At 43.3% G+C, this 27,053-nt stretch overlaps 2 protein-coding genes across 5 annotated transcripts in view; one reads left to right on the top strand and one right to left on the bottom strand.

The window, feature by feature from the left end:
* Positions 1–1,538: 1,538 nt before the first annotated feature.
* Tmbim4 (transmembrane BAX inhibitor motif containing 4) lies at positions 1,539–16,125 on the bottom strand. Its single transcript, NM_199116.3, has 7 exons — positions 15,963–16,125; positions 8,961–9,069; positions 7,539–7,644; positions 4,815–4,848; positions 3,489–3,606; positions 2,479–2,524; positions 1,539–1,824 (listed from the first exon to the last, which is right to left on the bottom strand). Exons 1-7 carry the CDS (start codon positions 16,057–16,059, stop codon positions 1,618–1,620), a joined length of 717 nt encoding a protein of 238 aa, NP_954547.1. The 5' UTR covers positions 16,060–16,125; the 3' UTR covers positions 1,539–1,617.
* A 4,108-nt stretch (positions 16,126–20,233) lies between these two features.
* The window catches only part of Irak3 (interleukin-1 receptor-associated kinase 3), a 61,645-nt gene continuing 54,825 nt past the window's right edge, over positions 20,234–27,053 (top strand). For 3 of the 4 annotated variants that reach the window (XR_005486627.2, XM_063263500.1, XM_039079136.2), the window contains exon 1: positions 20,234–22,040. Coding sequence is in view for 3 of the 4 variants with exons in the window: in XM_063263500.1 (XP_063119570.1) it covers positions 21,908–22,040 (133 nt within the window). In the remaining variant the exon portion in view is untranslated. The remainder of the gene's footprint in view (positions 22,041–27,053) is intronic. The other variant, NM_001108101.1, reaches the window with a different exon arrangement.

Here is a 27,053-nt window from a genome sequence, read left to right as displayed (position 1 = left end):
GCATGTGCTTCTAATATTGCACAAGCTATGGGGGATATGCAGGTCTCTTCAACATTTGTGAAAGATATGGGTGAATGGTGTCTTAGGGCCCAGATAGTACCTCATTCATTAATCTTCAATAGATCATACAAATGTTAACTATCTAGTCTTAGTGTTTTCTGCAGATCATCACATACAAGTATGTATGCACAACACATGTGTGCCTGGTACCAGAGGAGGCCAGAAGAGGCCATCTTATCCCTTGAACTGGATTTACAGTTGGTTGTGAGACACCATGGGGATGCTGGGGACCTGTTTTAGTTAGGGTTTCCATTACTGCGAAGACACCATGACCAAAGCAACTTTTATAGGGGAAAACATTTCATTGGGGCTGGCTTACAGTTTCAGAGTTCAGTCCATTATCATGGCAGGAAACATGGCAGCCTGCAGGCAGATCCGGAGAAACCCAGATCTGAAGGCAGCCAGGAGGAGGCTCTCTTCTGATCTGGGTGGATAGGAGACCTCAAATCCAACCTACACAATGACACACTTCATCTGACAAAGCCACACCTCCCAATATTGCCACTACCTATGAGCCAAGCATATTCAAATCACAGAACTGAACCCAGGTCTTCTGCAAGAGCAACTGGTGCTCTTAACCACCGAACTATGTCTCCAGCCCCCACAGGTGCTCTTAACTATGTCTCCAGCACTCAGGAGTGATCTTTAAGGATGACTTATGAAATTCCTGTTGGATTGCTTGGAGAGTTGTGTCTTCTTAAAGAAACCATGCATATAGCACAGCAAGTTCTGAAATGTTTATCACAGGCAAAACACATTTAAAAAAAAAAAAAAGGAAGCAAGCATGCAGTGGGTTTTACAAAGCAACCTTACAAATGCTCTAAACGGACAGCTTCTTGTTTTATGTACCAACGGGCTGTGGCTTTTGAACAGAAATTTGGAAAAAGAAACCAACCTATTATGGTATTAAGAAATATTCCACAATTAGGCATGACAAAGCTCTTATGAAAGCTAACCACATGAAGTTTGTGGCCATTAAATATAAACGCTATTCATTTCTATCAAATACATTTACAGCAGTGATTTTCCATTTACAAACTAGGCATTTTTAGAGGGAAACAGTGAGCTGGATCAACTACGCAGTGGTTCTGAAAGGCACCTGCTACTCTTTTAGAGAACTGGGTCAGTCTCCATGTTACAGTTGCCTGTAATTCCAGCTCCGGGTGATACAGCAACCCCTTCTGGCCTCTGCAGACACCAGGCACACACACACTCCACATACACACATGCATGCAAAGCTGATAAAAATTAATAAATAAGCCAGGCAGATGGTACATGCTTGTATTCCCAGAACATAGGAAGCTGACATAGTAAATCCTGAGTTAGAGGACCCTGCCTCAATTTATGAAAAAGAAGACATTTTAATAACTCTTGCCAGGGCCTTTAAGTCCAGGATTTGGAAATGAGAAAACAAAACAAAACAAAACAAAAACCCAGAATAGTATGAGTCTAAAGTGTAGAAGAACACAGAATGCCAATAAAGATCACAAATGCTTTTAATACTTAAGTATAATTCAAACTTTTTTCATAATAAAACTGTCTCTGAATACTGTTCAGTTACTTTTTATTAACTGCGTCCAGAAACTTCAGCAGGTGCAGGAAGAGATTGATGATATCCAAGTAGAGACTGATGGCAGCCAACACGTACTCTTCAGGTGAGAGTCTGTGCATCAGCGAGTGTGTGTCATAGATGATGAATCCACAGAAGAGGAGGGCACCTAGAGAGGCCAAGACCAGTTCCACCGTCTGACTATAAAAGAACACCTACAGGCAAAGGAGTAAGGAATACATTTATATTCAGGAGTCACGTTAGACCTACTTCAGTGACTTGTAATAACAATCTCCTGCCCGTGTGACAAGGGCACACAGCGCTGACGTATGAAGGCAGGCAAAGCTAAACTCATGTTTGCTTGTTTACAGAAGTAGGCACCTGTGGATAAGCAGTTATCTTTCAATTAAGTTCACTACTTGACTCTGAATAGTAACATTCTAAACATGAACTGTTTTAAATTGTTACCTTTTTAAGAATTAAACTTTTTATGGTATTACATCAGAAGAGGCCTTGCAGTCTGTGGGTCTCAGAGATCGACTTCAGTCTGTCAGGCTTAGAGGCAAGCACCTTTGTTCTCATCAGCCCTGTCTTCTGAGTTAAGTGAGCCACTCGGAGGTTGGCAGCCGTAAGTCAGGGCCTTTTGTGTGCACTTTCTCTTATGTGTACATTCATCTTTTTCTCAATCAGTGATAATGATTAACATAAGACTGGTTTTCACTGACATTATTCTATAATCCGATATGGAAATGCTCTAGATAATTACGACTAAGTGTCCGTCCTCTATAAGTAACACTCGGGGACTTTTAGGTGACTTGTGCTGACACAGGCAGAATTATATTCGAATTAACTGTTCTTAAACCACTCACCTTCAAGAATCCTGCCAGGCACAAAATCCATAAACAAGCAAACAGCCTGGGAAAAACAAAGGTCAATGGGTTACAATATTCCTCACTAAAACACTTCTTTAAAATTAAAACAAGATGTTTTTATTTGATGTGTAGGGGTGCTTTGTCTGCATGTGTGTATGTGTAGCATATGCCTGCACATAACTGAAGAGGTTAAAAGAGGATACCAGATTCTTTGGAAATGGAACTGGAGATGATTGAGAGCCACCACGTGGATGCTGGGAACAGAATCCAGGTCCCCTGAGAGTAGCAAATGTTTTTAACCAGTGAGCCATCTCTCCAGTCCCCCAAAACACTTTTAAGCCCATTCTTCATTATTTCTTCATATTGTTTTATGAAGAAATAACTCTAGATTTTATGCCGAAGAATAACTAAAATATAATGATTCATAAATATTTGATTAGAGCCACAGAAATGAAGTTAGAACCAAGGCTGAGCCATGAGTAAACCCAACCCTGCTCCTAATGCACACAAGCTTCAGCTGGTCCTTTAGGGGCCATGGGGGAGCGCTGACACCCTCACTCCCCTTTCACTCTGAAAGAAGAAAGTCACTAAAAGTTACAGTCCTTCTCGTGAGCGCTCCTGGAGAGAAGGGCCTGGTCCCAGCACTCGGGGACAGCTCTATATTAACTGTCATGTTAAAGACACAGATAGCAAAACAACAGCATGTCCTCACTGCTTGTAATAGTGTGTGTGTGTGTGTGTGTGTGTGTGTGTGTGTGTGTGTGCATGTGTATGTGTGTGTGTGTGTGAGTGTGTGTATGCATGTGTATGTGTGTGAATGTGTGTGCGCATGTGTGTGTGAGTGTATGTGTGTGTATCTGTGTGTGTGTGTGCATGTGTATGTGTGTGTGTGAGTGTGTGTATGCATGTGTATGTGTGTGAATGTGTGTGTGCGCATGTGTGTGTATGGGAGTGTATGTGTGAGTGTGTGTCTGTGTGTGTGTGTGTGTGTCCCAAGACTGACTTACCCTGCTCCGAATTTGCTGAAATCTCTCTTTGATTGTAGAGTATAGGCAGTCAAGCCAAGAAAGACTGCAGCAGTCAGTATAAACGCATGCAGAACCAGATGCCCATCATAGAAAGTAACTGCAAACACAAACCTATTAAAATGCACATAAACAGCCAAGACAAACAGCCTTGCCTAGGTCAACAGAAAAATTCCCTTACGTTTTGTTTTTTTTTTTAATGTTTTTGATGTATTAATTATATATACATAATGGGTTTCGCTGTAGCATCCCCACACATGTTCACAACATATTTAATCATATTCAGCCCACTCCTCTCTGGTCATCCTCTCTCTCTCTCTTCTATTTCATGCACCAATACAAACAATTAAAATTCTTCACCCAGCCTTGAATATATTGATACTGTAAAACCACATACATCATAAAATTTAAAAGCTCCAAAATAGTTATTTATACAAAATAAGTAGGTCACATATCTTATAGTTAACCAAACTGCTATAGAGGACCAGGACTGGTTCTATTAGCACTTTACAAGGGTCTCTGTAAGGTTCCTGTGGTCAAGCATGGCAGTGGCCTGGGTCTCTGGCTGTGTTCCGAGACAGTGGCAGCCATGTTAGCTGTCACCTAGACTGCTCAATTAGTTGAGCAGCCCAACCCAAGGCAACTGAACAAGAAGAACATAAAGGATGTCTGAGGTGGCTGCCATTTACCCACAGTACAGAGGACCAACAGTTAACAGCAGCAGTGGCAGAACAGGAAGAGATAAATGTACTTCTCATAAGGGGTGACTTGCAAACAGTTAATGTGGATCTCTGTGACACCCACAGTAACCCACCTGTGAACACTTAGAATTTTTATTATGGTTCACTGAATTCTTTATGTAAGACACTATTAGGGGACGTCACATAATTATAGCAGACACTTCGCCAGGAAACACATGAAATACAGAAATAGAAACGGACACACATCCTGTGTGCCATTTGGGGGAGCAGAGGGATGGAGCAACCACAACTCAGTGGGGGCAGTTCTTGGGGACTGAAGTGTGACAGAACAGACCTTGGAAGTAGGGGGGAGATCAACTCTAGTATCTCATTTTGGTCAACAGGAAATCATAAATGAATAAGCTATTCTCCATTCATTCTGTTTCCCCATTTCCTCTCAGCTTGGCTGACTTACATAAAGTATAAATATTGACTTGTGCTTATCGACAATCTTCATAAATGTCATGTTTTTAATATAACATCCCATGATGTTAAAGTTTAACCCCAAATACCTTGTTAGTTAAAAGATTTTATCCACAGTAAAACAGTAACACCTAAAGGGACTTACCAACAGTTGCCACGGTCAGGGCTTCTGACAGTGTCTAAGAAAAGAAACTCTCATTAAGGGATGCATGGAAAACGGACTCTCCCCCACACACATTCTCATGTCTAGCAGTCCAGTATGGTCCCATGGGAACGGCCTCATGTTAGCTTCAGAGGATCCTGTGACATGGGGCAGGACAGTGTGACCCCAGGGCAGTGAAAATGAATATTACATCCTCATTGTAGATCTTTAAGCTTTAACCAAATGTTTATAATAGGAAGGTTAAATAGTAGAATAACATAGAAAGTTGCATTTCCTCTTGTTATGTGTAGATGTGTGTAAACTGACAGGCAACTGCACCCTGAATTAAAGTTCCTGCAGGAGACTGTAAATACTGACACAGACGAGAACACTGTCACACTGAAACCACTGTGTCACCTTTGAAAAGTAAGTACACACATGCACATGCGCACCCTGACAGAGCTGGTTAGATTCCTGTCCTTTCTTACTTGCTGCAGAAGGACAAAAGAAAAAAAAAAAAAAAAAAAAGACGAACTCAACGATGAAAAAACAGTGCCAGGAGTTCACAGGCAACGAGAGGGAGGAAGTGTGCGTTAGGCACTTCCTTATTTGTTAAGCGGCTTTAGCTAAGCACATGATGAACGGGTCACGGAATAACAAGTGCCATCCTGCCCATGAAACCTTTGACTGAGGGTTTTCTAGTCAGAGCTCTCTGCTGGGCAAAAAGGGTCTATCCTGTGCTACAAAGAAATCAGTCTTTCTAAAAAGAGACTGCAACAGATTTGAAGATCGTGACCTTTTTTTAAGATTTATTTTTATCTTATGTGGACAAGTGTTTGCTTAAATGTATCCTATATGTAATGATGTTCGTGTGTGCATGTGGAGACCAGAAGAGGATGTCAGGTCCCCCAGAACTGAATTAGAGTTTAAAATGTGAGCCACCATGTGGGTGCTGGCAGCTGAACCCTGGTCCACTGGAAGAGTAGTCAGTGCCCTTAACCTGAGCATCACTCCAGAGCTGTTTTCAATTTATTGTTATTGTATGTGCAGAGGACATGTGTATGTGAAGGGTCTTCATGCCAGGCCACACCAGTGGAGGCCAGAGGAGTGGACAGAACTTTGTGGTTCATTCCCACTTTACATGGGTTCTAAGGATTGAACTCAGGTCATCAGACTTGTAAACATCTTTACTGACTGAGTCATCTTGCTGGCCCATGTGACCCTAGGTTTCATTGTTTGTTTGTTTGTTTGTTTGTTTGTTTACCTCCTCCTCCTCCTCCTCTCCCATTGCACAGATGAGGCAGAACTGGGATCTGATCAAGGACTGGACACGACGTATTTGTTAACATCTACACCGTGATCTGCATAAACAGATACCTTCTTTCAGGATCTGAAGGAGTGAAGCAGGGGCAGTGGGAGCTACAGCAGAAGAATAATGAGCTGTGTGGGCTGATGACAGGCCGTCGGGTTAGAGTAAGAAGGACAACAGAGCAAGGGCTGGCGTGGGACAGAGAGGTGACACAGAGAACATAGCCTACCACTCGGTTATCTGATAACATTGCGTCCAGAACCTTCCTCCAGTTCTAAGGACTGGGAGACGTGAGCTGCCCCTGCTCTTACCTGTTTGAGACAGCTGGGGCTCACATGCTCACACAAACTAAGATTTAAATGAATAAATTTAAAGCCATGAGCATCACTTCAATATGAACCACTTGCAGAGTCACAAACTCCTTTATTTGAGGCATCTGACTCACAACACTGGCTTCTTTACTCTGATCTGACAACACATACTGTATTTCCAGTGTCTTGGAGAACATTGTCAGGATACAATATTAGAGGAAACTTGTCATAGAGGAGACAAGATAATGTAAAATTACACTGAGCCTTACTAGCCTTACTCAAATTAAGACCAAGTTTCTATAGAAGTCAACTGGGGTTTTAATTTTAACAACTGTCTCAGCAAATAAATAGAACCTAACGTTAGGTTCTCCTATTTATAAATTTATAACTAGTTAAAAAACAAAAATTGGACCCTTAAGAGAACCGAGAGAAGATGTGAAAATAACCCAGAAGAATTAACCATGAGCTTGTATTCTCTAAGACAAAGGCACAATACAATCTCCTGCTCTAACCTCCAGAAAACTAGAGGCACAAAGTGTCACACAGATGACATATCTTACAGTTTTCATTTTATGTGTATACAAAAAGGCCTTGCCAAATGTCACATATGCAGAGGGTTGAGAGGCCAGGCCATTTGATTCCAGGTTGCTGTGTTTGCCACTCAATCCTAATAACAGAAGAACCACTAAAGCAGACAGTAGTTATGAGTGTCAGTAATTTCCTAATGTAGTCTAACTAAAATGTCAGGGCTGGGATGATGGCTCTGTGGGTAAAGTGTTTGCTGTGCTAGCATGAAGACGTGAGTTCAGATCCCCGGAGCCCAGGTAAAAAGCCTGGTGTGGTGAGGGATGTTTGTTCCCCGAGTGCTGGAGGGCAGAGACCGGCATCAGACTCCTGCGGCTCACCACTCAGCAGTCTAGCTGAAATGGTACATTCAGATCTGCTGAGACCCTGTCTCAGAATCAAGGTGGACAACGAAAGAGGAAGACACCCAGGGCCAGCCTCTGACCCCCACATGCTAATGCACAGACAAGCACATGTACATACAACTCGGGGTTGGAAGCCCAGGCTAAATGCTAATGGGACTGATAGCATCAAAGTACTCACAAATGCAAAAAGCAGATAGAGGTTCAGAGGATGCGTGTGTCTGTGCAGAGTCAACGCAAAGATCAAGCCCAGAGATCCGAGAGCAAACACCACAATTAAGGCAGGGCTGAAAGATATAACATTAAAAGGAGTTTCAGGCTTAAAAATAGCTGGGAATAATGTTATACAACTTAGTAAAATCTATGTATTCTCTATGTTCTTAGAACTAAAAGAAAAAATCTGGAACCATATCAAATTAAAAAAAAAACAACAACAACAACAAAAAAACCCCAAAAAACAAAAAAAGCAACTTATTAACTAACTGGAAAAGTTGCGGGGTGTGGAATGCAGAGAGGCTATAAAAGAGTGGGAGGGGCTGTAAGAGTGTGGGAGGGGCTATAAAAGAGTGGGAGGGGCTGTAAGAGTGTGGGAGGGGCTGTAAGAGTGTGGGAGGGGTTGTAAGAGTGTGGGAGGGGCTGTAAGAGTGGGGGGGCTATAAGAGGGTGGGAGGGGCTATAAGAGTGGGAGGGGCTGTAAAAGGGTGGGAGGGCTGTTAATCTTTCCTTTACTAAAGTCCTTCATGGTTTAGTAATATTTGTAATTAGCATAGTATTTTGTTAAGTAAAATATAATAAGCAAAAAATATTAAATTGGAAGGGAATTTTATACATGGCTACTCTTTTAGCGTCTTTACCACAGGGCTATAATTTAAATAACTATATCCCAGAAGAGCCAACCAATAGTTTAAGATCTCCTTCGGTAAAAGGAGAGACAATCTACTTCTTAGAAAATAGTCATTCTTCATTTTTTTCTTTCAAATAAAGAAACCATCTTATTTTTAGCCCCTTAAACACTTATGCTGAGAGGAAAATCTTTATTAAGTGACAGATCAGGTGCAGCTCCTCTAGAAACTTCCCAGTAAAATCATTCTGTCAACGAAACAAGATTACCAAACATGACCACACATTTTTCACATAACTCTATTTTGCAAGTATAGTCTTAGGCTTTGGGGAAAGGACGGTAACAAGATGGATGATATAGTTAAATATAATAAAATAATTATGATGTATACAGCAAAATATTTGTTCTTTTGAAGTTTTACTTATTTTGTTTGTATACTGTGGGGGGAGGGGCATGGGTGTTTGCGTGCCAGTGCACGTGTGGGAGTTGATTTTCTCTACCTCATGGCTTCTGCAGCTCTTTACCCTGGCATAGTCTTCCCAGGCGGAGCCACCTCAGCAGCCCGCAGTTCAAACTCTTAATTCTAGACGGTTTGACCCTATAAGACTATACACTAAGATGGGTAGAATAACGTGTTGTGAAATGTTCTCCTTCATAAAGTGAATCATGGTCGTGGGGTCAGATGACGGATGTTTATGATGGAGAAAACGCATTCCTCAGATGAAATATCTGGAAATGTCTAGAATTGTCTCCTTCTCTTACCTGTCATGGACAAAAGTACGCAAGGTTTCGAAATACAGGAACAGGGCAGAGGTCACTGTCGTTAGGAGAACTTGCAGAGACAGGATGCTGTAGACTTTCCTGAGAAAGGCTAGAAGAGAGAGAATAGTCACGTGACCATTTTTCAAAATATCTGTTCCTCGGTCAAGACCAAATTTCTTTGAAAAAATAAGGGTTTTTTGCTCTTGTCTTTGCTTTGTTTTGTTTGGTGGATGAGAGGGGCCTGAGCCATGGTTCGAGTGTGGAGGGAGGCGAAAGGACGCCAGTGTCAGAGCCTGCTTCCGCCACGTGAGTTCCTCTGCTCTGAGCCAGTTGGTAGGCTCAGCAGCAAGCACCTTTACCTAACGAGCCGTCTCACTGCCTAAAAAGTACGTTCATGGGCGTTTTTTCTTTATCCAGAATCTAAATAACAAAACCTATAACTAAACCGAGAGAGGAATAATTAAAAAATTAGAAGGGGTATCTAATCCCCCAAAGGCCATGAAGCTTAAAAAAATTAAATTAGTGACAGGTACTTCAAATATCTTCATCATAATAAAGAGAAACTATCAAATGCCTATTTGTACATAAAGCATTAAATGAGAGAAAGAGGAGGGCAGCAGTTTACAAAATGAATATGAAAAACGAAATATAGCTAGATACAATGGAAATGCTGCTTTATGATGAAACATCTGAAAAGTATAGTTCTCTGCCAATAAGTAAAGGAGCTGTCACCACGCATGTCTGTGCGCCGCATGCATGCATCGCCAGAGGAGGCCAGAAAAGGGTGCTGGACCCTCGGGGGCTGGAGTTACAGAAGGTGACATGCGGCTAGGTGAACGAACGCTGGGGATTGAACCCAGGTCCTGTGGAAGCAGCCAGTGTTGTTAACTGCAGAGACACCGCTCCAGCTCCTAACTGGAGTTTTAAGGCCATACTATGTCTCTTTTGACCCATATCTCCTTTCCCTCCTCTATTTATTTTAGCATTTTTACTTAAGGTCAGTATTGCCTGCTTTCCCGCCCAAATGACAACACTTGACAGCCGAGGACTGACTGACATGTCAACCATCTACAGCTATATCCCACCATCCAGTATAGAGCCGCCTCGAAATACAGGATATGTTCGTGCTCACTCACAGCTAAAGACTGAAAGTCAAAGCCAAGATCGTGCTCTCTCATTTATCTTTTACACAAGGTCTCTTCAGGCTGGCCTCTGACTCCTGTCTTCCTGCCTCAGTTTCCAAGATGCTGGGATTATAAGTGTGTAGGCCACATCTGGCTTAAGTTTTTAACCTACCCCAAGACTATAAGAACTATGGCCATCTAGCCCATAACTTGGCTTTGTGAATGAGGCTTTCTTGGGACTCAGGCACACTCATTCTTTGAGATAGGCTCTACAAGTGCTTTCGAACAGATGAATCTCACAAAGCTGGAAATATCTATCATCTGGCCACTCACACCCTGATCTCTCAGACTGCCAGTTCAAAAGTCTTCATAAAAGGACCGGTGAGGGTACAAAAAAGGGGTATCTTCTGTATCGTTCGCTAAACGGTCAACAAGTGATAATGTCAATCAAATTTAAAATGCATTTAACATTTATGTCTATATGAATGAAGATGATGGTTAAATAAATCATGGTAATATATATACACTATGGGAGACCACCACACTTTACAAGACTGATAAAGCTGTAAGTATAGCTATTTTCAGATGTGAGTGAACATATAAAATTATGAAGCCGATCTGTATAAAACACAAACAACCCGTGAACTGTGAGGTTGCATTCATGAGTGTACAAAATAGCAGTATCTTAATTTTCCCAAATTACACAGAGCATGCTGACAAAACAGACCAGTTTAACACACTAGTGTGCATGTTACAGGGGACTAGTTACGTAGACTAGTCCCTGCTATGAACATACTAAGGTAAACACTACACTCGGAAATTGATTCTCACATCATTTCTCTACTATAACTTCATTAGGGTTCATTGTTTTCCACTGACGAATCTTAACTAGAAGTCCAGTATTCCAAAAGTATCTTTCAGAAAATGTATACATTATAGATAGCTCCTTTGTTTATTTGCTCTCAGATGGGAGAGATCACTGGCCCCAAGGACTAAGGCCAGTGAAGTCATCATGGGGAAATGGGGTGAGAAAAGGCGTGAACAGAAAGAAGAGAGGGCCTTTGTTTATCTTTAAAGGAAGCATTTTGTGTATCCTTTTAATTACAAAGAAGCAGCTGAGAATCAGTTAATAAACACAGAGGTGGTCAGCTTAGTTATCAGCCCAGCTTCCAGGGATCTTAACTAAAATGTTCCTGAACACTCATTCATTCACACAGACATGTTTTCTCAGTGCTCGAGGTTATGATCCTTATCCATACTGTTATAGTCGGGGGGAGGGGGGGGGGAGGAAGAGGAGAGGAGAGGAGAGAAAGGAAAGAGAAAGAGAAAGAGAAAGAGAGGGAGAAAGAAAGAGAAAGAGAAAGAGAAAGAGAAAGAGAAAGAGAGGTTCTTCTAGGGACTGTGAAACCTAGCTTTGTGTCCCAGGCCAAACTACTTCTCGCCCAAATTTGAGAAGTTTCAATGTTTAAATGGCTGTTTGGCTCTTACAGCATCCTGTAATTGCAGCGACGATGTCTACCTTAAAGATCAGGGATCACAGTGGCAAAGTTTGACTCCACACTACCAGCCAGACTGTGTTTAATTTCCAGACTCTTAGGTCAAGGGTCTTTGTACAACACTACCCTGTTTTCTAGCCTCACTTCAAATAGGCACGTTTCCCACAGTGACATGGTGTGTTGCTGCCAGCACTGAGTAGCTCATCAGAAATGCCCTCGCCCCAAGAGTTCACCTCACACATGCAAAGAGTAAGCTCCGAGGGAGGGAGTCCCACTCCCTCCTTAGGTTACTTCAGTTTTCAGATGGTCCATTCTTCCCAAAAGCCCCTCCACACTTGGCATTTGGCAAGTTAGAATTTAGCTAAGCTGCCACAAAAAAAAAGTTATTTCAGGTGCTGGCCAGGTCAGTGTTTTAAGAACAACAATTGTAATCTGTGTAATTTAAATCATTCCTCAAGCCTCAGCTTGCCTCACCGAGGCCTCTCTGACAGGCTCTCCTGCGACACTCTCAGTACCAACTCTACAGTTTGATGGATGTTCACGTGTCGCTTCTGATAGTTTCCTGCTATCAGTGTCAGGTCCCTGCCACCTTCTGTCCCTGTCCTTCCCTGAGCTGATCCACTGTCTCATGTCATCGTTTCTGGGAACAGCAGGAAACTCTCAGTCCTACCCACTCTTAGTACTTGCTACATATGCCAGCTCTCTTCTAATTTCAAGCATTTCTATAAAGTGTAGCAAAGTTAACAGTGTGAAACTATGGCACAACATGCCTGATGAAGACACATTAGTTCTGAACAACAAGAACACAGCAAAGAAGGGTGCATGGCATATTAAGTACATTAGATATGACTAAGTGGGGTTCACGCCTGGGATGCTAGCATGGCTCCATACAGGAACGTCAATCAAATGGGCTATACCACATTTACAGAATGATAGATAGACATGGGAGGAAATGACGTCATGTCACTATCAACTGACACGGAAAAACCATGTGACAAAATTCCACCATGATTTATGAGCTAAGAACCAAAAGAAACTAATTCACCACAAATAAAGAGGGGGCTGGAGAGATGTTTAGAAGAGCACTGGTTGCCCCTCCAAAGGTCCTGAGTTCGATTCCCAGCAACCAAATGGTGGCTCATAACCATCTATGAAGAAATCTGGTACTGTCTTCTGGTGTGCAGGCATACATACAGGCAGAATGATATAATAATAATAATAATAATAATAATAATAATAATAATAATAATAATAGAACATACATGAAAAGGCCGCAGCTTATTTCACACTCTAAGTGCTGAGAACATGGGACCGTTGAGAAAACTATCCCCTCTCCTCATTCCTGCCCTTTTGTCCCCTTACAGGGTATCTTTTTCATTCCCTTACCCCCTGCTCAGGAACATTAAACACAAGATGGAAAGAATGTAAGAGCTAAGAAGATGGGAAGGAGAAACACTGTCTCCAAGTCATGACCCAGCTACTGCACTCATGAGCTGATAGCACTTATGGTTCCTTGAGCATGACCTGCACAAGACCAAGCCAGTCAAAATGGATATGGATGGACAGGGAAGTTTCAAAAGGAAGTGCGATTTTCTTGGAGCCTACCTTTACTATGTGAGGTGAGCTCATGGGGAGAGAGGAAATTTCTGATGAGCTACTCAGTGACACACCAAATGTCACCCTAGGGAACATACCTTTTTAAAGAGATGTTAGAAAATTACATAGTGCTGTAGAAAGAACCTTGACTCAAGGGTCTGAAAACTAAGCAGCAAGGGGCACTTGATGGCTACTGGTGGGAAGTGGGAGTCAGTTTTCTTTCTGCATGGCTGCTAGTAAGTTGCCCAGGCCTAGATAGATGCCCCATTCTCATGCAAATGTGGGTAGCACTAAGTGGATTCAGTGTATTAAAAAACAAACAAAAAGACACCAAGGTGAGAAAGGGCTGTTGGAGGGAGTGGGGCTGGACAGGATACTTTGTATGCAAGTATGGAACTGTCAAAGAATAAATTTAAAATATTGGCTAAAAAAATGAAATACTGCAATCCAAAAGCCATGATTCAAATGGATTACCAGAGAAGCTATGAGCAATTGATGACTTCTGGGGGCAGTGTGGTGGCTTGAGTAAGAATGGCCCCTATAGGCTCATATATTTAAATACTTAGTAACCAGGGAATGGTACATTCGAAAGGATTAGAAGGATGAGGAAGTGTGGCCTTTTTGGAGGAAGTGTGTCACTAGGGGTGGGCTTTGAGGTTTCAAAAGTCCAGGACAAGCCCAGAGTCTGTCTCATTCTTTGCCTACAGATCAGGGTGTAGCTCTCAGCTATGACTCTAGCTCCTGCCTGCATGCTGCCATGCTCTGCACCATGGTGGTAACGGGCTACACCTCTCAAACTATAAGCATGTTCCCAATGAAACGTTTTCTCTGTTAAGGATTGCCATGGTCATGGTGTCTCTTCACAGCAATAGAGAGTGACTAAGACAGGGAGAGCAAGTTCCCTTCAGGGATGTGGCTACCCATACTGTATGTCCTATTACTATGCTCATGGAGCAGCATGAACTGGTCTTGGTGGGTTTTAAAGGAGCACATGAAGTTCAGAGGGAAAAGCAGTGCAGGGATGAAGAGGAGCAGAAGGGCCTGGGGGGGTTAGATGTGATTAAAGCACATCCTATATGTGTACTAAATGTTCAAACATAAAGTATTATACCAAGGGAATGAAAGGACATGCTACAGATTGGGAGTATACCTGGTAAGCAAAAAAAAAAAAAAAAAAGAAAACTTATTAAAATGGTCTAAATCCAAGATAGAAAGAAAGAAAAAAAGAAAGGAAGGAAGAAAGAAGGAAAATCTGTTAAAGAAAGAAAGAACAAAAGAAAGAAGAAAAATATATTAAAATGGTCCAAATTCAAAACAATGATAGCACCGAAATTCTGGCAAGGATGAAGCAGAATTCATTCTTTGTTGTTGCTAGGAATGCAGGGCCATAGTCTAGTAGTTTCTTACAGTACAAAATGCATTCTTGTGTATGACCCAGCTATCATGCACCTTGGTATTTATCCAAATGAGTTAAAACTATGTACGCACAAAAATATCTGCACATGGGAGTTTACAAAACAGTTTTATCAAAGACTGCCCAAACATACAAGCAGCCAAGAGAAACGACATTGAGCTGAAAAAAGAAACTATGCAGGCGCAAACAGAGAGCCGGAGGATTCTTCCATAAAAAGGGCAAAGGAGCTATCTGGTCCTGGAGGACAGGGGATGAGGAATCTTAAACACACAGGGCAGCACCAAGTGAATAATATAAGTCTGAAGAGGGAAAAACACCCAACATATATGATCTCAATGATGTGGCATTCCAGAGTAGACCTGAGCAAAAGGAAGAATAAAAGTTGGACACGCTATGTGCTATGACACGGATGCACTTGAAGACATTAATAAAAACATGCCAGTCGAGAAGGCTAACGTGTATGATTTGTTTTTTACCCAGGTATTTCTAATAGTGTCATGAAGACTGAAGGAATGGTGGTTGCCAAGGAGGCAGGCAATGGTGAGTTACTTAATGGATACAGTTTCACTTTTGCTTTGAAAGATGAGAAAGTTCTGGATAGGAAATACAACAGGGCGACAAAACGCTACTGTGCTGTACGTCAAAGGTGGCTAGGGTGGCAAATTTCCTGCTATGAGTACTTTTTCATAATTAATATAATTTAAAAGCTGAGCTCACTTGTCAAAATAATTTCAAAATTCATTACAGGAATATCGGGCTAGGTAGGCACCAAGATTCTTGATGCGTCAGAACCACCTTCAAATTTTCTTTTTGTCTGGAACCGGTTTCAGCTGCTCAGACAGGCTGCATCAGGCCAGTTTCTGTGAAGTGACCAGTGGTGGACAGTGAATTCCGCTTCCTTACCCGACAACGAACAGCTCAAAATAATAACTTTGTATGGCCATGACTTTATTCACTGATCTGGGAAACTTCTCAGTCATTACACACACGTACGCCGAGTTCTGTACCCCACAGAGAGACAGTAATGACTGAGACGGTAAGGTCTCGGTTGCCAGAAGCTCTCAACCTTCCCAATGCTATGACCCCTTGATATGGATCCTCATATTGTGCTGACCCCCAGCCATACAATTACTTCCGTTGCTACTCCATAACTGTAATTTTGCTACTGCTATGAATCGTAATGTAAATATCTGGGGCGCAGATGACCTTAGACGACCCTGTGAAGGGGGGGGGGGGTCCCAGTTGCGACCCACAGGTTGAGAACCCCTGGCATAGTCGATCCGGCCCACCCATCGAAAAGGTACCTATGCACCGCTCCCTTCGTTTGGTAAACTTATTTCCTCCTTGGTCCCCCTCGCCACCCGCCACATACCCATGCGAATGTGCACGCTGGCCGACGCCACGCAGCTGCCATAGTTGAAGTCATCCTCGATGGAAGAGCGGGGATAGCGCGGGTCCGTATCAGCCATGTCGTCAGTAGCAGCTGCACCTGCCTACACTGACCACAACCGCCTTCACCCACTTCCGGGAGTGCCGCCAGACAGAACTAGCCGAGCGGCCTTGCTGGAGCGAGCGCCGAACCAGTCGATTGCTCCTATGGAAACATCCCCACTAGGAGAGGAGGAGGCTGCTTTCTAGTAGGAGACAAATTGCTCTCTCCAAAGTCATTGCAAGGGAAATTTTTCTCAAAAAGTTCCTCTCGATCTCTAGAGAGCACCTCCCAGAATGAGTGCTACAAAGATTCTAGTATCAATCCAACAACCTCTCATTAATACATTTCAATACTCGGTCCAGGAATGAACTTTTGAGCAATTATTTATAAGCAATATTTAGGCCTACATTTATTGACCATTTCTTTTAAAACAAACCCACACTTTCTTCTTTCTTTCTTTCTTTCTTTCTTTCTTTCTTTCTTTCTTTCTTAAGTTAAATAATGCTTCATCTTAAAAGACCATTAGGAATCCCCTCCAGGGGCATGATACAGGTTTTCAAGAAATCAACGTTTGCATATTGAGAGGGCAAAGTTTTCATGGTGGTGTAGGGGACAGGTGCCAAAGAAAGAGGCTGGACAGATGAATAAGGCCAGACCACTGAATGCTAAACATAGAATTCACAACCAAAGCTGAAGGAAAAATGACAGAGAAGGTGATCACAATGCAGTGTTTCTGTCATGACATGCTGCTGTTACACTGCAAACATGGGGTGTATACTCACCAAAGAAATATTCCAGGACACCTATAATTTTATTTATCTTTATTTTCTTGAAGGGTTTCAATATGTATCTAGCTGGCCTGAGACTCATTATGTAGACCAGGCTGGCCTTGAACTCATAGAGATCCACCTGCCTCTGTCTCCTGAGTGTTGGGATTAAAGGTGAACCAACTGACCCACTTGCAATTATTTCTGAGTTTACTTTGACTCACCTGTACTCTCCAATATTAACCAAAGCCCTCCAAAGACCCGGCAAGTGGGATTCAAAATAATTAAAGAATTGTCTATTCTAAAACTAAAAACATAATATTTTCAGGAACCCTTTTTCAGATATGTTCCACAATAACAAGAATGAAAAATGCTTAGCTTTTATTACTTTTAAACATGTTGTTACTCACGTCAATAAAGCTGCAAGAATAGTATTTATTATAGAAGGCAAACTGGAGATGAACTGGGAACCTACCTTTTTATTACCTAAAGAATTACCAATATCTCATTCAGAAAAAAAATAATTCTAGCTAGATCGTGCCCCCAATGTGAAAGACAAAATATTAAAACCTAAAGTTATGTAAAATAATCTCGTTATAATTTCAAGAAAAGCAAAGATTTCCAAAAAAGGATAAAATGTTATTTAATCTAAGAAGATTGGCACACTATATAAAATTGGGACCACCTAGTAAGTAAATTTCATTGTGAAAGAGTGAAGAGCAAACTATGGAATGAAAATGTTTTTAATTTACACATCTATATGACAAGTTCCCATTCCATACCATATAAACAATGATCATAAGTCCAGACCCATCCTCTAAAGCAAGCTGCTAATAGAAAATGGACAAGAGACAGAACCAGGTAACGCTGTATGCACAGAATGAAGCCAAAGAAGGAATAAACATAGGGGAAATGCCTACTGTACTAATGACCAGGAGAAAAATGTAGCTAAATACCACAAGGAAACATCTCTAAACATTCATCAAGTGGCTAAAGCTGAGAGACTGAGACCGTCAGGTGCTGAGGAGACCCAAATGGAAGGTATTTATGACCAGCAGGAAGTGCCAGGCACTGCCTAGGACACTGCAGAGATCACGTACCCAGAAGGACCCCGTGCTTGCTTTAATGCTCACTTGGTGCCATTCTGGAATGCACACTAGTGTTGCCTGCCTCAAGCTTGTGAAAGGACAATGAAACAGGGGAAAAACACATACAACCACGACTTCCACCTCTGCCAAAGGTTGCATTTTGGCATTCAGGATGTCTGATGTGCAGAGAGTCCAGTTGTACCTATAACGCCACAGAGTTAAGCTAGACTCAAACCAAAGGAAAAACGGGAGGAAGGCAGCAGGCCTAGAAGCCAGGCTCTCTTTGCCAGACTACACTTATTCTGAATGTAGAAAGAAAGAAACAATGTTCTAAAAACTGTGCACCACCAACATATTTTATTACATCCTTTCTGCTCCGCTGGTGTTCCTTTTTGGTTTTAGCAAAGGATTCACACAGAACTGGAAGGCATGGAAAGAAAGGGGAAGATAGACAGCTGTGGCTCCTCTTCCTTTCAGCTCCATCAAACCAATCAAGTGAGAATGGAGAGAATTTACCAATACTCAGGCGATAACCCTGCCAGGCGACCATCAAGTCGCATGCCTGTAACAGGCAGCTCAAAGGGGCAGGCCAGGGTCATTGCCAACATGAAGTCCTAGCCTACCATAAAGCCCCTAGCTCTCTTCTTGAGAAAAGCACCATAGTTTTGTGCACCAGTAGGCGGCTTCAGTTCTTGTCTATAAAAAGCAGGTAACATTGATACTTCTGCCGAGCCCTCCTGCGGTTGTGACTGTGACATAATAAAGAATGCACTTCCCCCTCTTGGCTGGAATTTCTGGGATGGCCGGATTGCCTTTCGTCTTATACTACAGTTGACTCTGCTTCCAAAGGGGATATGTGGTGAGTCCTTAGGCAGTTTGAAGAAACAGGCATGACACTCGTGCCTGAATAAGAACATGACTAACATATTGGAACTATCAACCACACCCTCCTGCTATTTAGCCCCATCACATGTTCTAAAATGGAATCCTGGAACTAATTCCTAGGGAAAACACGTGAGGGATGACCTCACGGACCTCCCCTGAGTCTTGTGACTCATTCTAATGAATCAGAGGACTTGAAGAATGTGAGGGTTAGTTGACTATCAAGTTGATAGGTGATAGTATCACCTGGAACCAGAATCCCGAACTGTCTGACAGGAAGCGAGATGAGCGCTGGCACAGGTCTTACTTCATTGCTCTCTGCTCTTTGTTTTAAAAAAAAATAATTTTATGTGTGTGGGTGTTTTGCCTACAGATATGTCTGTGTACCAGGTACATGCCTGGTGCGTGTAGAAGCCAAGAGGCCTTCCAATATCCTGGAAGTGGAACTATGGCTGTTTGCCATCGTGTGATTGCTGGGAATCAAACCTGGGTCCCCTGGAACAGCGAGCAGCCAGTGCTCTTCACCACTGAGCCAGCTCTGCAGCCCTGGTCTCTCTCTACTCATGACCGGAATGTAGTGGAACTGGCTGCTTCAAGTCCCTACCACCTTTACTCCTCCGGAATGGTGGACTGTGGCCCGGAATCGTGAGCTTAAATAAACCCTTTCTTTCCCAAATTGCTTTCATCCGGATGTTTTAATCCAGAAACAGGAAATAAAACTGAGACAGAGGGAGTCCTACTACCTGCACCCAAGCATATAATTGATGTCCTAGATTCCTTTGTGTTTAAAACTGGGCCACTTGAGAAAACTACCGAGGTTTATCTAGCTCACAGCTTTGGAATCTGAAGACCAAAGATCGAAGATGGAGCAGCCACATCTGGCCAGCCTCAGAACGAGCTTCCTAGCTGTGTCGTGCCGTGGCTGACAGCATTCCAGGGCGAGAAGTTACCTGACTGCATCAAACAGCTCGCATGGAAGAGAGCGTAAAGCAAGAGAGGAGGCAAGCAAGGAGCCCAGGGAGCCAAGCCCTTCTTATTACAGCCCGCTCCCTTTGTAGGATTAAGTTCTACTAGCTCATTACAACATCCTTCTTCTGGCTTCGCCTTTCAGCTGACACCAACAGGTAGGATAAGGACAGATGCTGTCCAGAGGATGTTAGTACCAAAGCTGTGCGTGACATGGGTGGCGCTGAGTAGGGTAAAGTGGCCCTACTGAGAGTAGGGTAAGAGAACAGGATGGTGAGACACTACTGAACTTGGTGAGGAAGAAAAACACAGAACCAAAGACATTTTGTTTTGAAAGATGAAGAATCAGTGTGGTATTTAGATGTTGATCGAGGGGAGCCGGTAAAGTGAAACAGAATTAAAATCTTTGAGACAAACAATAATGGCTGCCCACATTCCCTTCAGTTACAGGGGAAGGGCTGGGATTCAGAGTGCTTTTAAAAGATGAGGCTTATCTAGTGGTCTAGATGGCTCACCTCTAGAGATGAGAAACGTGTTTATTATGGTTTGGACAGGAAGCAATGAAAGTCCATGTTTGAGCACATGGTTGCCAGCTGGTAGTAGTGTTGAGAGGTAAGCAGCTCACACAGCTCACACTGACACTGACTCCACCGATTACATCATTGGAGGCGTGTCCCCAATCTCTTTCTCCTTGCCTCATGCTACATTAGATCTGGTGATGCAAACATTTTGAGTGTTGCTGTTATTATTACGGAGAGGATTTTAAACATCCTCTGACGGCCCATACACTAAAGCTTGGTTGCCAGCCTACATACATTGCTGGTAGGTGATTAAACCTAGTGGATCTAGGGGGACTTAGTGGAAAGAAATCAGATCTCTTGAAGGGAATTTTGGCACCCTGGCCCTGCCCGGCTTCCCCCACCTCTCTCTCTTTTCCTGATACCATGAACCACAAACTCCAACCATGGAGCTTCGCTGTTTGGTTATGAACCAAACAACCTTTGAATCTGTTCTGTGGGGCATTTTGTCAGAAAGCTAACACAATCACACATGGCGATTTCCTATGCAGACATAGGTCTCAGATTGTTTTCTCAGCTCTAGAAAGTCAAAAAGTAACCTACGCCAATCTTCTCTTCCCGCTAATGCTTAGCATAGTGGCACAGGGGTCCTTTTAGGCGTGTAGTCTGATAAAACCATAGTCGTTAGGACGAAGAGACTTCAGAAATTTCGTTCAAACAGTTCTAGTTTACGAGCTTTTACAGTTTTTACGGGAATTCACACAGTGGGTATTGAACGCCCAGGCACCATTGCTGCTGATAGCCAGGGGGCGCTATTCCAAAGAGGGAGATCTGGGGTTTCAAACAGCCGCTGGATTTTCAAGTGGTTGGTTACCACTCCATTTTCCCACCTCCTTTGAAGAACCTCTTCGTCTACTGACGAAACATCCATACGGTTCCCGCGGTGGGTCGTTACAGCGTAAACGGTAGAGTATTTCAGGACACCAGTCAATGTTTCTTAAACTTCGTGTTGCAAGTTCGCTGAAGCACTGGGAGGAAGGAAAAGGAGACTGCAGTAAAACCAAGTGGCACTGTGGCAGAGGTTGCCCTCTGTAGCAAGGACGAGCAGGGTTTTTTTTGCCCTGGTTTGGCCTGTTCGTTGTGGTTTTCTTTTACGTCCATTCTCCCCCCAGTGTGTTCACGTTTTCTTCCGTTTAAATTTACTTGGCAAAAAAACCGTGTTTCTCGGCGAGTACGTATTTCTTTCCTGACCGGACAAAGAAAACTTTAAAAGATGTACCGAAACCCTCTCTGATCCAGTCGTGGCCAGGAGGCCGCCCATCCCAGGGCAGCAGAGGGGTGGCGGCTTTCCCGGATTCCAGCCGCTGCCCCCGCCCTCATTTTCTTGGCTGGTCTCCTGGGTCACGTCCCAAGGCGAGGACTGACAGAACGGTTCATAACAAGAGGACAGGGGAACGGTGCGCTAGAGGCCGGGGCAGCCCAGGTCTCGCAGGGGCATCCCTGGGGAGAGGCTCCCTGCGTCACGTGGGACCCGCCCTGCGACTGCCCGGGCGTGGAGTGTTGCAAGCTCCGGGCAGCCGTCGTGGAGCTGAATTTCCGCGGTTGTGAAAGGAGGTGGCAGCGGCGACGTCTCTGCTTCTCAGCGTGGGGTCCGGGGCTCCGCGATGGCCGGCCCGTGCGGGGCCCGTGGTACGCTGTCGCCACACTCGCTGCTCTTCGACCTGCCGCCCGCGCTGCTGGGCGAGCTGTGCACGATCCTGGATAGCTGCGATGGTCCGCTGGGCTGGCGGGGCCTGGGTGAGTGCAACTCAGACCTGTTTGTCCTCTCCCGCGAGGGACTCAGCTAACCCAGGGACCCACCACTCACTTCCCTTCCCTCTTGACACTGGCGTACTGCCGTATCAAGTTAGGAGACTAGGAAAGTCAGATGTCAAGAAAGCATCCCATGCTGATAAGAGATTCTATCTCCACTCGGTTTGCAGTGTGCACATAAATATGCAAATATTACCGTAGGTAAGGGATGCCTACTGGCTCTACAACCTCTACCCCAGATGTTTTTTTAATATTAAAGCCTTTTTTTTTTTTTTTTAAGAATTAGAGGTGCTGCTCAGTTGCTAGAGTGCTTACCTATGGATGTATGAAGTTGCATGTTCGATTCCCTAGCTGGGAATAAAACAGACCGTGGTAATGCCAGCCATTGAGAGGTAAAAGTAGGAGGGTCAGATATTCAAGGTCATCCTCTCCTTGTAGAGAGTTCTAAGCTGACTTGGGCAAGATGAGACCCCTATCTCAAACAAAAACAAAAACAAAAACCCAAAACCAAACAAACAAACAAACCCCCAGCAAACTTTATTTATTCATGTTCGAACTTTCAGATATCTATTCTTTGGCGTTTTAGTGTGTGTCCCACATTCCTGTGGCATCTAAAGGGCAACTTGCAGAAATCAGTTCTCTGCTTCCACCACAGGATCCTGGGACAGAACTCAGGTTGTCAGGCATGCTTAATGCACTTCGGTGTTTCCACTAAGTCTCCAACAATCTACAAGGGAACTATTACTGTTTGCTATGGATGTGATCCCCACTTCTCTTTATTATACATATCTTGCTAATTTGCCAAATCGACTGCAGTGAAATTATAAAGAAAGCCTCTTTATATTAATTTAGAAAGTTATCTTTAAAAATGCACTTTATGCAGATTTGGTAAACTGAGCAGCTACATAATTGTAAAGTGGTGACAAGCCAACAAAAAAGCTCAGGCCAAAGTCTTTGCTTTGTTAGATGTAAGTGTTCTCTTTGGGATTAGATGACCACTCATGTTGTCACAGTAAATGTTAATTGAAAGTAAACATGAGTATTATTAAGCTTTTTTATCTGAAGTCGTGATTTTTTTTTCTCCTTTGTGGTTGATAAACAATATGCCTACAATTTCTGAAACTGTAACCGTTATGTAGAAATGGTTTGGGGAATGGGCTAAGAGTTATTGTTCAGTAGTAGACTGCTTTCTTCAAACCAGAAAGTCCTTGGCTCCATTCCTGGCATGGAAACAATGTATTCAGTGAACATCTCAGAAAAGGATTCTGAACTCTGGTTTTAGGAAGACAAAGCTATTTGCAGCCTACATCTGAGAGATCAGATCCTCCTTGCCCCCCAATCAGATTTTTCCCTATTTGAGCTAGATCATGGCACAGTGAGTATTTGTGTCTAGAGACTTACTAAGATTACTGCATTTTCAAAAACGAAATAGTTTGGTCCAATGCTCAAGTGCGGATGGGGCCAGATTATGTCATAGATGAATGAAACCAGTTGGTGGGGATCATGACTATGGAAGAGCGTGTGTCCTATTTAAAGGGAGCCATCAGCTCTCAGGCCCTGGTCTCTGCTGCTTTTCAGGAAGTCCAGCTCCGTTAACTGGCTTCTTTTCTCTCCCCTCCCATCTTTCTCTATAGCACTAAACTACAAATAGTTAAGCCTCATAACCCCCTCCACTCACTTGTGAGTCAGATGCTGAAATCATCCCCAGCGATCCTACAGATGAGGACACTGGGTTACACATTGTTTCAGAAACTTGCAGTTCATACCGTTGGAAGTGGCAGACTGGGTCTTGAGCTGAGGAAGTCTGTATCCAAGGCTCAGACTCTTAACCACAAGCCACACTGCACACCTTCCCTAACTGCTATAGGCTTTCCTGGTGCATCTCACAGGTCCCTAAGACTGTAGCATTCTGGCTTAAAAAAAAAACAAAAAAACAACCCAATTCAGTGTGCTGTTTATACTCACAGCTCGATTTTGCCCTTGAGGAAATAAATGAAGATAATCTACAGAAGCACAAGGGATATCTAGGTGGTCTGTGCAGCGAGGTACATTTAGCCAAAACTTAAGGTGGGGAGATATTAAATGTGGGAGATAAAAAGGGAGGCTTTCGGTTATGTCTGGTGGCAGGCTGTTAGCACCAGAAAGGTAGCAGGCAGCATAACTCGCAGAGTTGGCTCTCTCCAATTGGAGTAAAAATCTAGACAGGTATGGGTTCCCAATCACATTTTGGCAGTATAGGGCAGACGGCCGCAGACTTCCTGGACTCCCTGTCACACGTAGTCTTGGGACACTTACTGGATATAGCAGGTTGGTTCCTTAGGCTTGAATTGATGCATGGTGCAGACCAAAACTCTATCTCTATGGAGTATGGATAGTGTGTCTTTGGGTACTGATTCTCCTGGGGCTGGCACAATGTTTACTCCTGATGTAGGTGTAACTGCCTGTGCAAGGGAGTGGTGCTCTGAGCACCTCACACGCCTCGTTCCCCTGTTGGTATGATGAGGAGAGAAAAAGAGGAGGTGCTGGAAGGGGACGTTAGGTCTGTGAGACCACAGGGAAGAAAGTTGGAGAAATGAACCATGAAGCTGTGCTGAGATCAGAAGGAGTTGCTGATCAAATTTTTATATGGGAGGCTCTGAGTTTGACTCCCTAGTACATGTGCATGAAAAGTTGTGTGCGTGACACACATACACACACACACTCAAGTGGATGCACGTGTGCATACACGTGGGTGTGCAGTCCTTTTATGCACAAAACAAGCAAGAGTCTGAAGACATACAGGACCCCGGATTTCAAATGGAAAACAATTATAATAGTGATGGGGACACTGTCCCAGGCTGATCATGATTTCTGATGATGGTGATTACATGATTGGGCTTCATTAGCAAAGACAGTTCAGACACAGGCCAGTCGCATAGCTGCCTCTGTGGTGGGTTAAGTGTGTGTGGGATCAAGTAGCCTGGTTACTCACGTGCTAGAATCACCCACGCAAGACTTTGAACACACGGATGCTTAGGTCTTTTTCTTGGAGCAGCTGATTCATAAGTGTGGGCGGGAAGTCTAACACATTGCAGAGACCAGATTGTTAAGTATTGTTAGTAAAGTTAGTATAATTTCGAGGTGATATCTGGTTGATGGTGATGACTGCTTGCTTTGTAGTCAAAATGACGTCATAACAGACATACAGAGCCTCTGGTGAGCATCCATTTACTACATTACCATAGACTGCTAGTTAAAGTAAATGGAGACAAAACCTCTCCACACCTAAGATACACTGGGAGAACTCATGTTGCTACTATGTTATAGATTCTATGCAAGACTGTATCCAATTTTCTTTCTCTTTTAAAATGAAATAAGGAGCAGGAGAGATGTCTCAGTGGTTGAGAGTGTGTACTGCTCTTCCGGAGGACCTGGGTTCTGTCAGAGGGCTCACAACCACTAGTAAGGACCAGAAGTCCCCTGCCTCTGTCCCCCACGACCCACCCCAGTACCTGTGCTCGCATGTACGTACCCCACAATGTGTACACATAATTAACATTATAAAAAACTTTAAAAGTAAATAATAAATCATGCAAAATAGCCATTTAAAAATAAATAGCATTTGAATAAATAAACCGTGCATTTGAATATCTAATAAAGGTATTCAATAAGAACATCGATACTCACAGCTACTATTTTGAGGTATTCGCTGTTGCCTGGCCCTGTATTAAGTACATAGACTGTCTCATATACCTACTGTAAAAATGTAGACCCCATTCCCATTTTATTGACAGGAAAAAATGGACTGCTGAGTTTATGTGATTTGCCTTGAGGTACTTTAGCAACTGGCAGAGTAAGACTCTGGTGAGATAGTCACTCTCCTGGACTCACCTTTTCTTCTCCTTTTATTTTCAAATGGTTTTACCTTTTAAAACAGCTTTATGCTTGTGGTAAGAGCACCAAAGGCGATAAAGAGTTCCCGTGTATCCTCTGCACAGAAGATACCAGAGCTTTACCATGAAATCTGGACCCAGAATCTCCTATCATTAGTGCCTCACACAAGCGTGGTGTGTGTGTTACAATCCAGACATATTCGACTGAAGTCCGTATTCTGTTCACACCCCTTCCTTTTTTCCCAGACTCCCCTCTCTCTTTTGGATTCCATCCCAGTCCCCACAATGAGTTACCATGTCCCATTTCGTACCACATGCTTTCCGGCTCCTTTGGATGACCTTGACACTTTTGAAATGTGCTTAGTGCTTGTCATAGTCAGGGTTTCTATTCCTGCACAAACATCATGACCATGAAGCAAGTTGGGGAGGAAAGGGCTTATCCAGCTTATACTTTCACATTGCTGTTCATCACCAAAGGAAGTCAGGACAGGAACTCACACAGGGCAGGAACCTGGAGAAGGAGCTGATGCAGAGGTCATGGAGGGATGTTACTCACTGGCTTGCTTCTCCTGGCTTGCTCAGCTTGCTCTCTTATAGAAGCCAGGACCTCCAGTCAAGGGATGACACCACCCACAATGGGCTGGGCCCTCCCTCCTAGATCACTAATTGAGAAAATGCTTTACAGCTGGATCAGCATTTCCTCAAGGGAGGCTCCAGGTTGTGTCAAGATGACACACAGAACCAGCCAGTACATTGCTCTTTGATTGAGATTTATCTGATGCCTTTCTCACTATTACAGTGGGGTTATGATTATGGGGGGGATATAAATCACAGAGCTAAAGGACCATTTTCACCACAGCTTAACGACGGTCCATACTTCTGATGTGAATTATCTCTGTTGACATTTGCCATGACGAAGGCAGTGTTTGTTGGGTGCCCGCATTATAAAAGTTCTCTTTCTTCTCCTCTTTCCACATTGCCTTCTTCAGAAGGAGGCGCTGTGTGTATCCTCCGCTTCAGGTGCAGCCAAGCTTCCCCTTCTGAAGACAGAATAAAGCCTGACTTACCTCAGTGTCATTTCTTCCATTTGACAAAGTTTTCATTAGATCTTGCTTCCTCTTTTTAT

Source organism: Rattus norvegicus, chromosome 7 (genome assembly GCF_036323735.1).
Source record: "Rattus norvegicus strain BN/NHsdMcwi chromosome 7, GRCr8, whole genome shotgun sequence".
In the NCBI taxonomy this organism is placed as follows: domain Eukaryota; kingdom Metazoa; phylum Chordata; class Mammalia; order Rodentia; family Muridae; genus Rattus; species Rattus norvegicus.
This window is presented reverse-complemented; position numbering and strand designations above follow the sequence as displayed.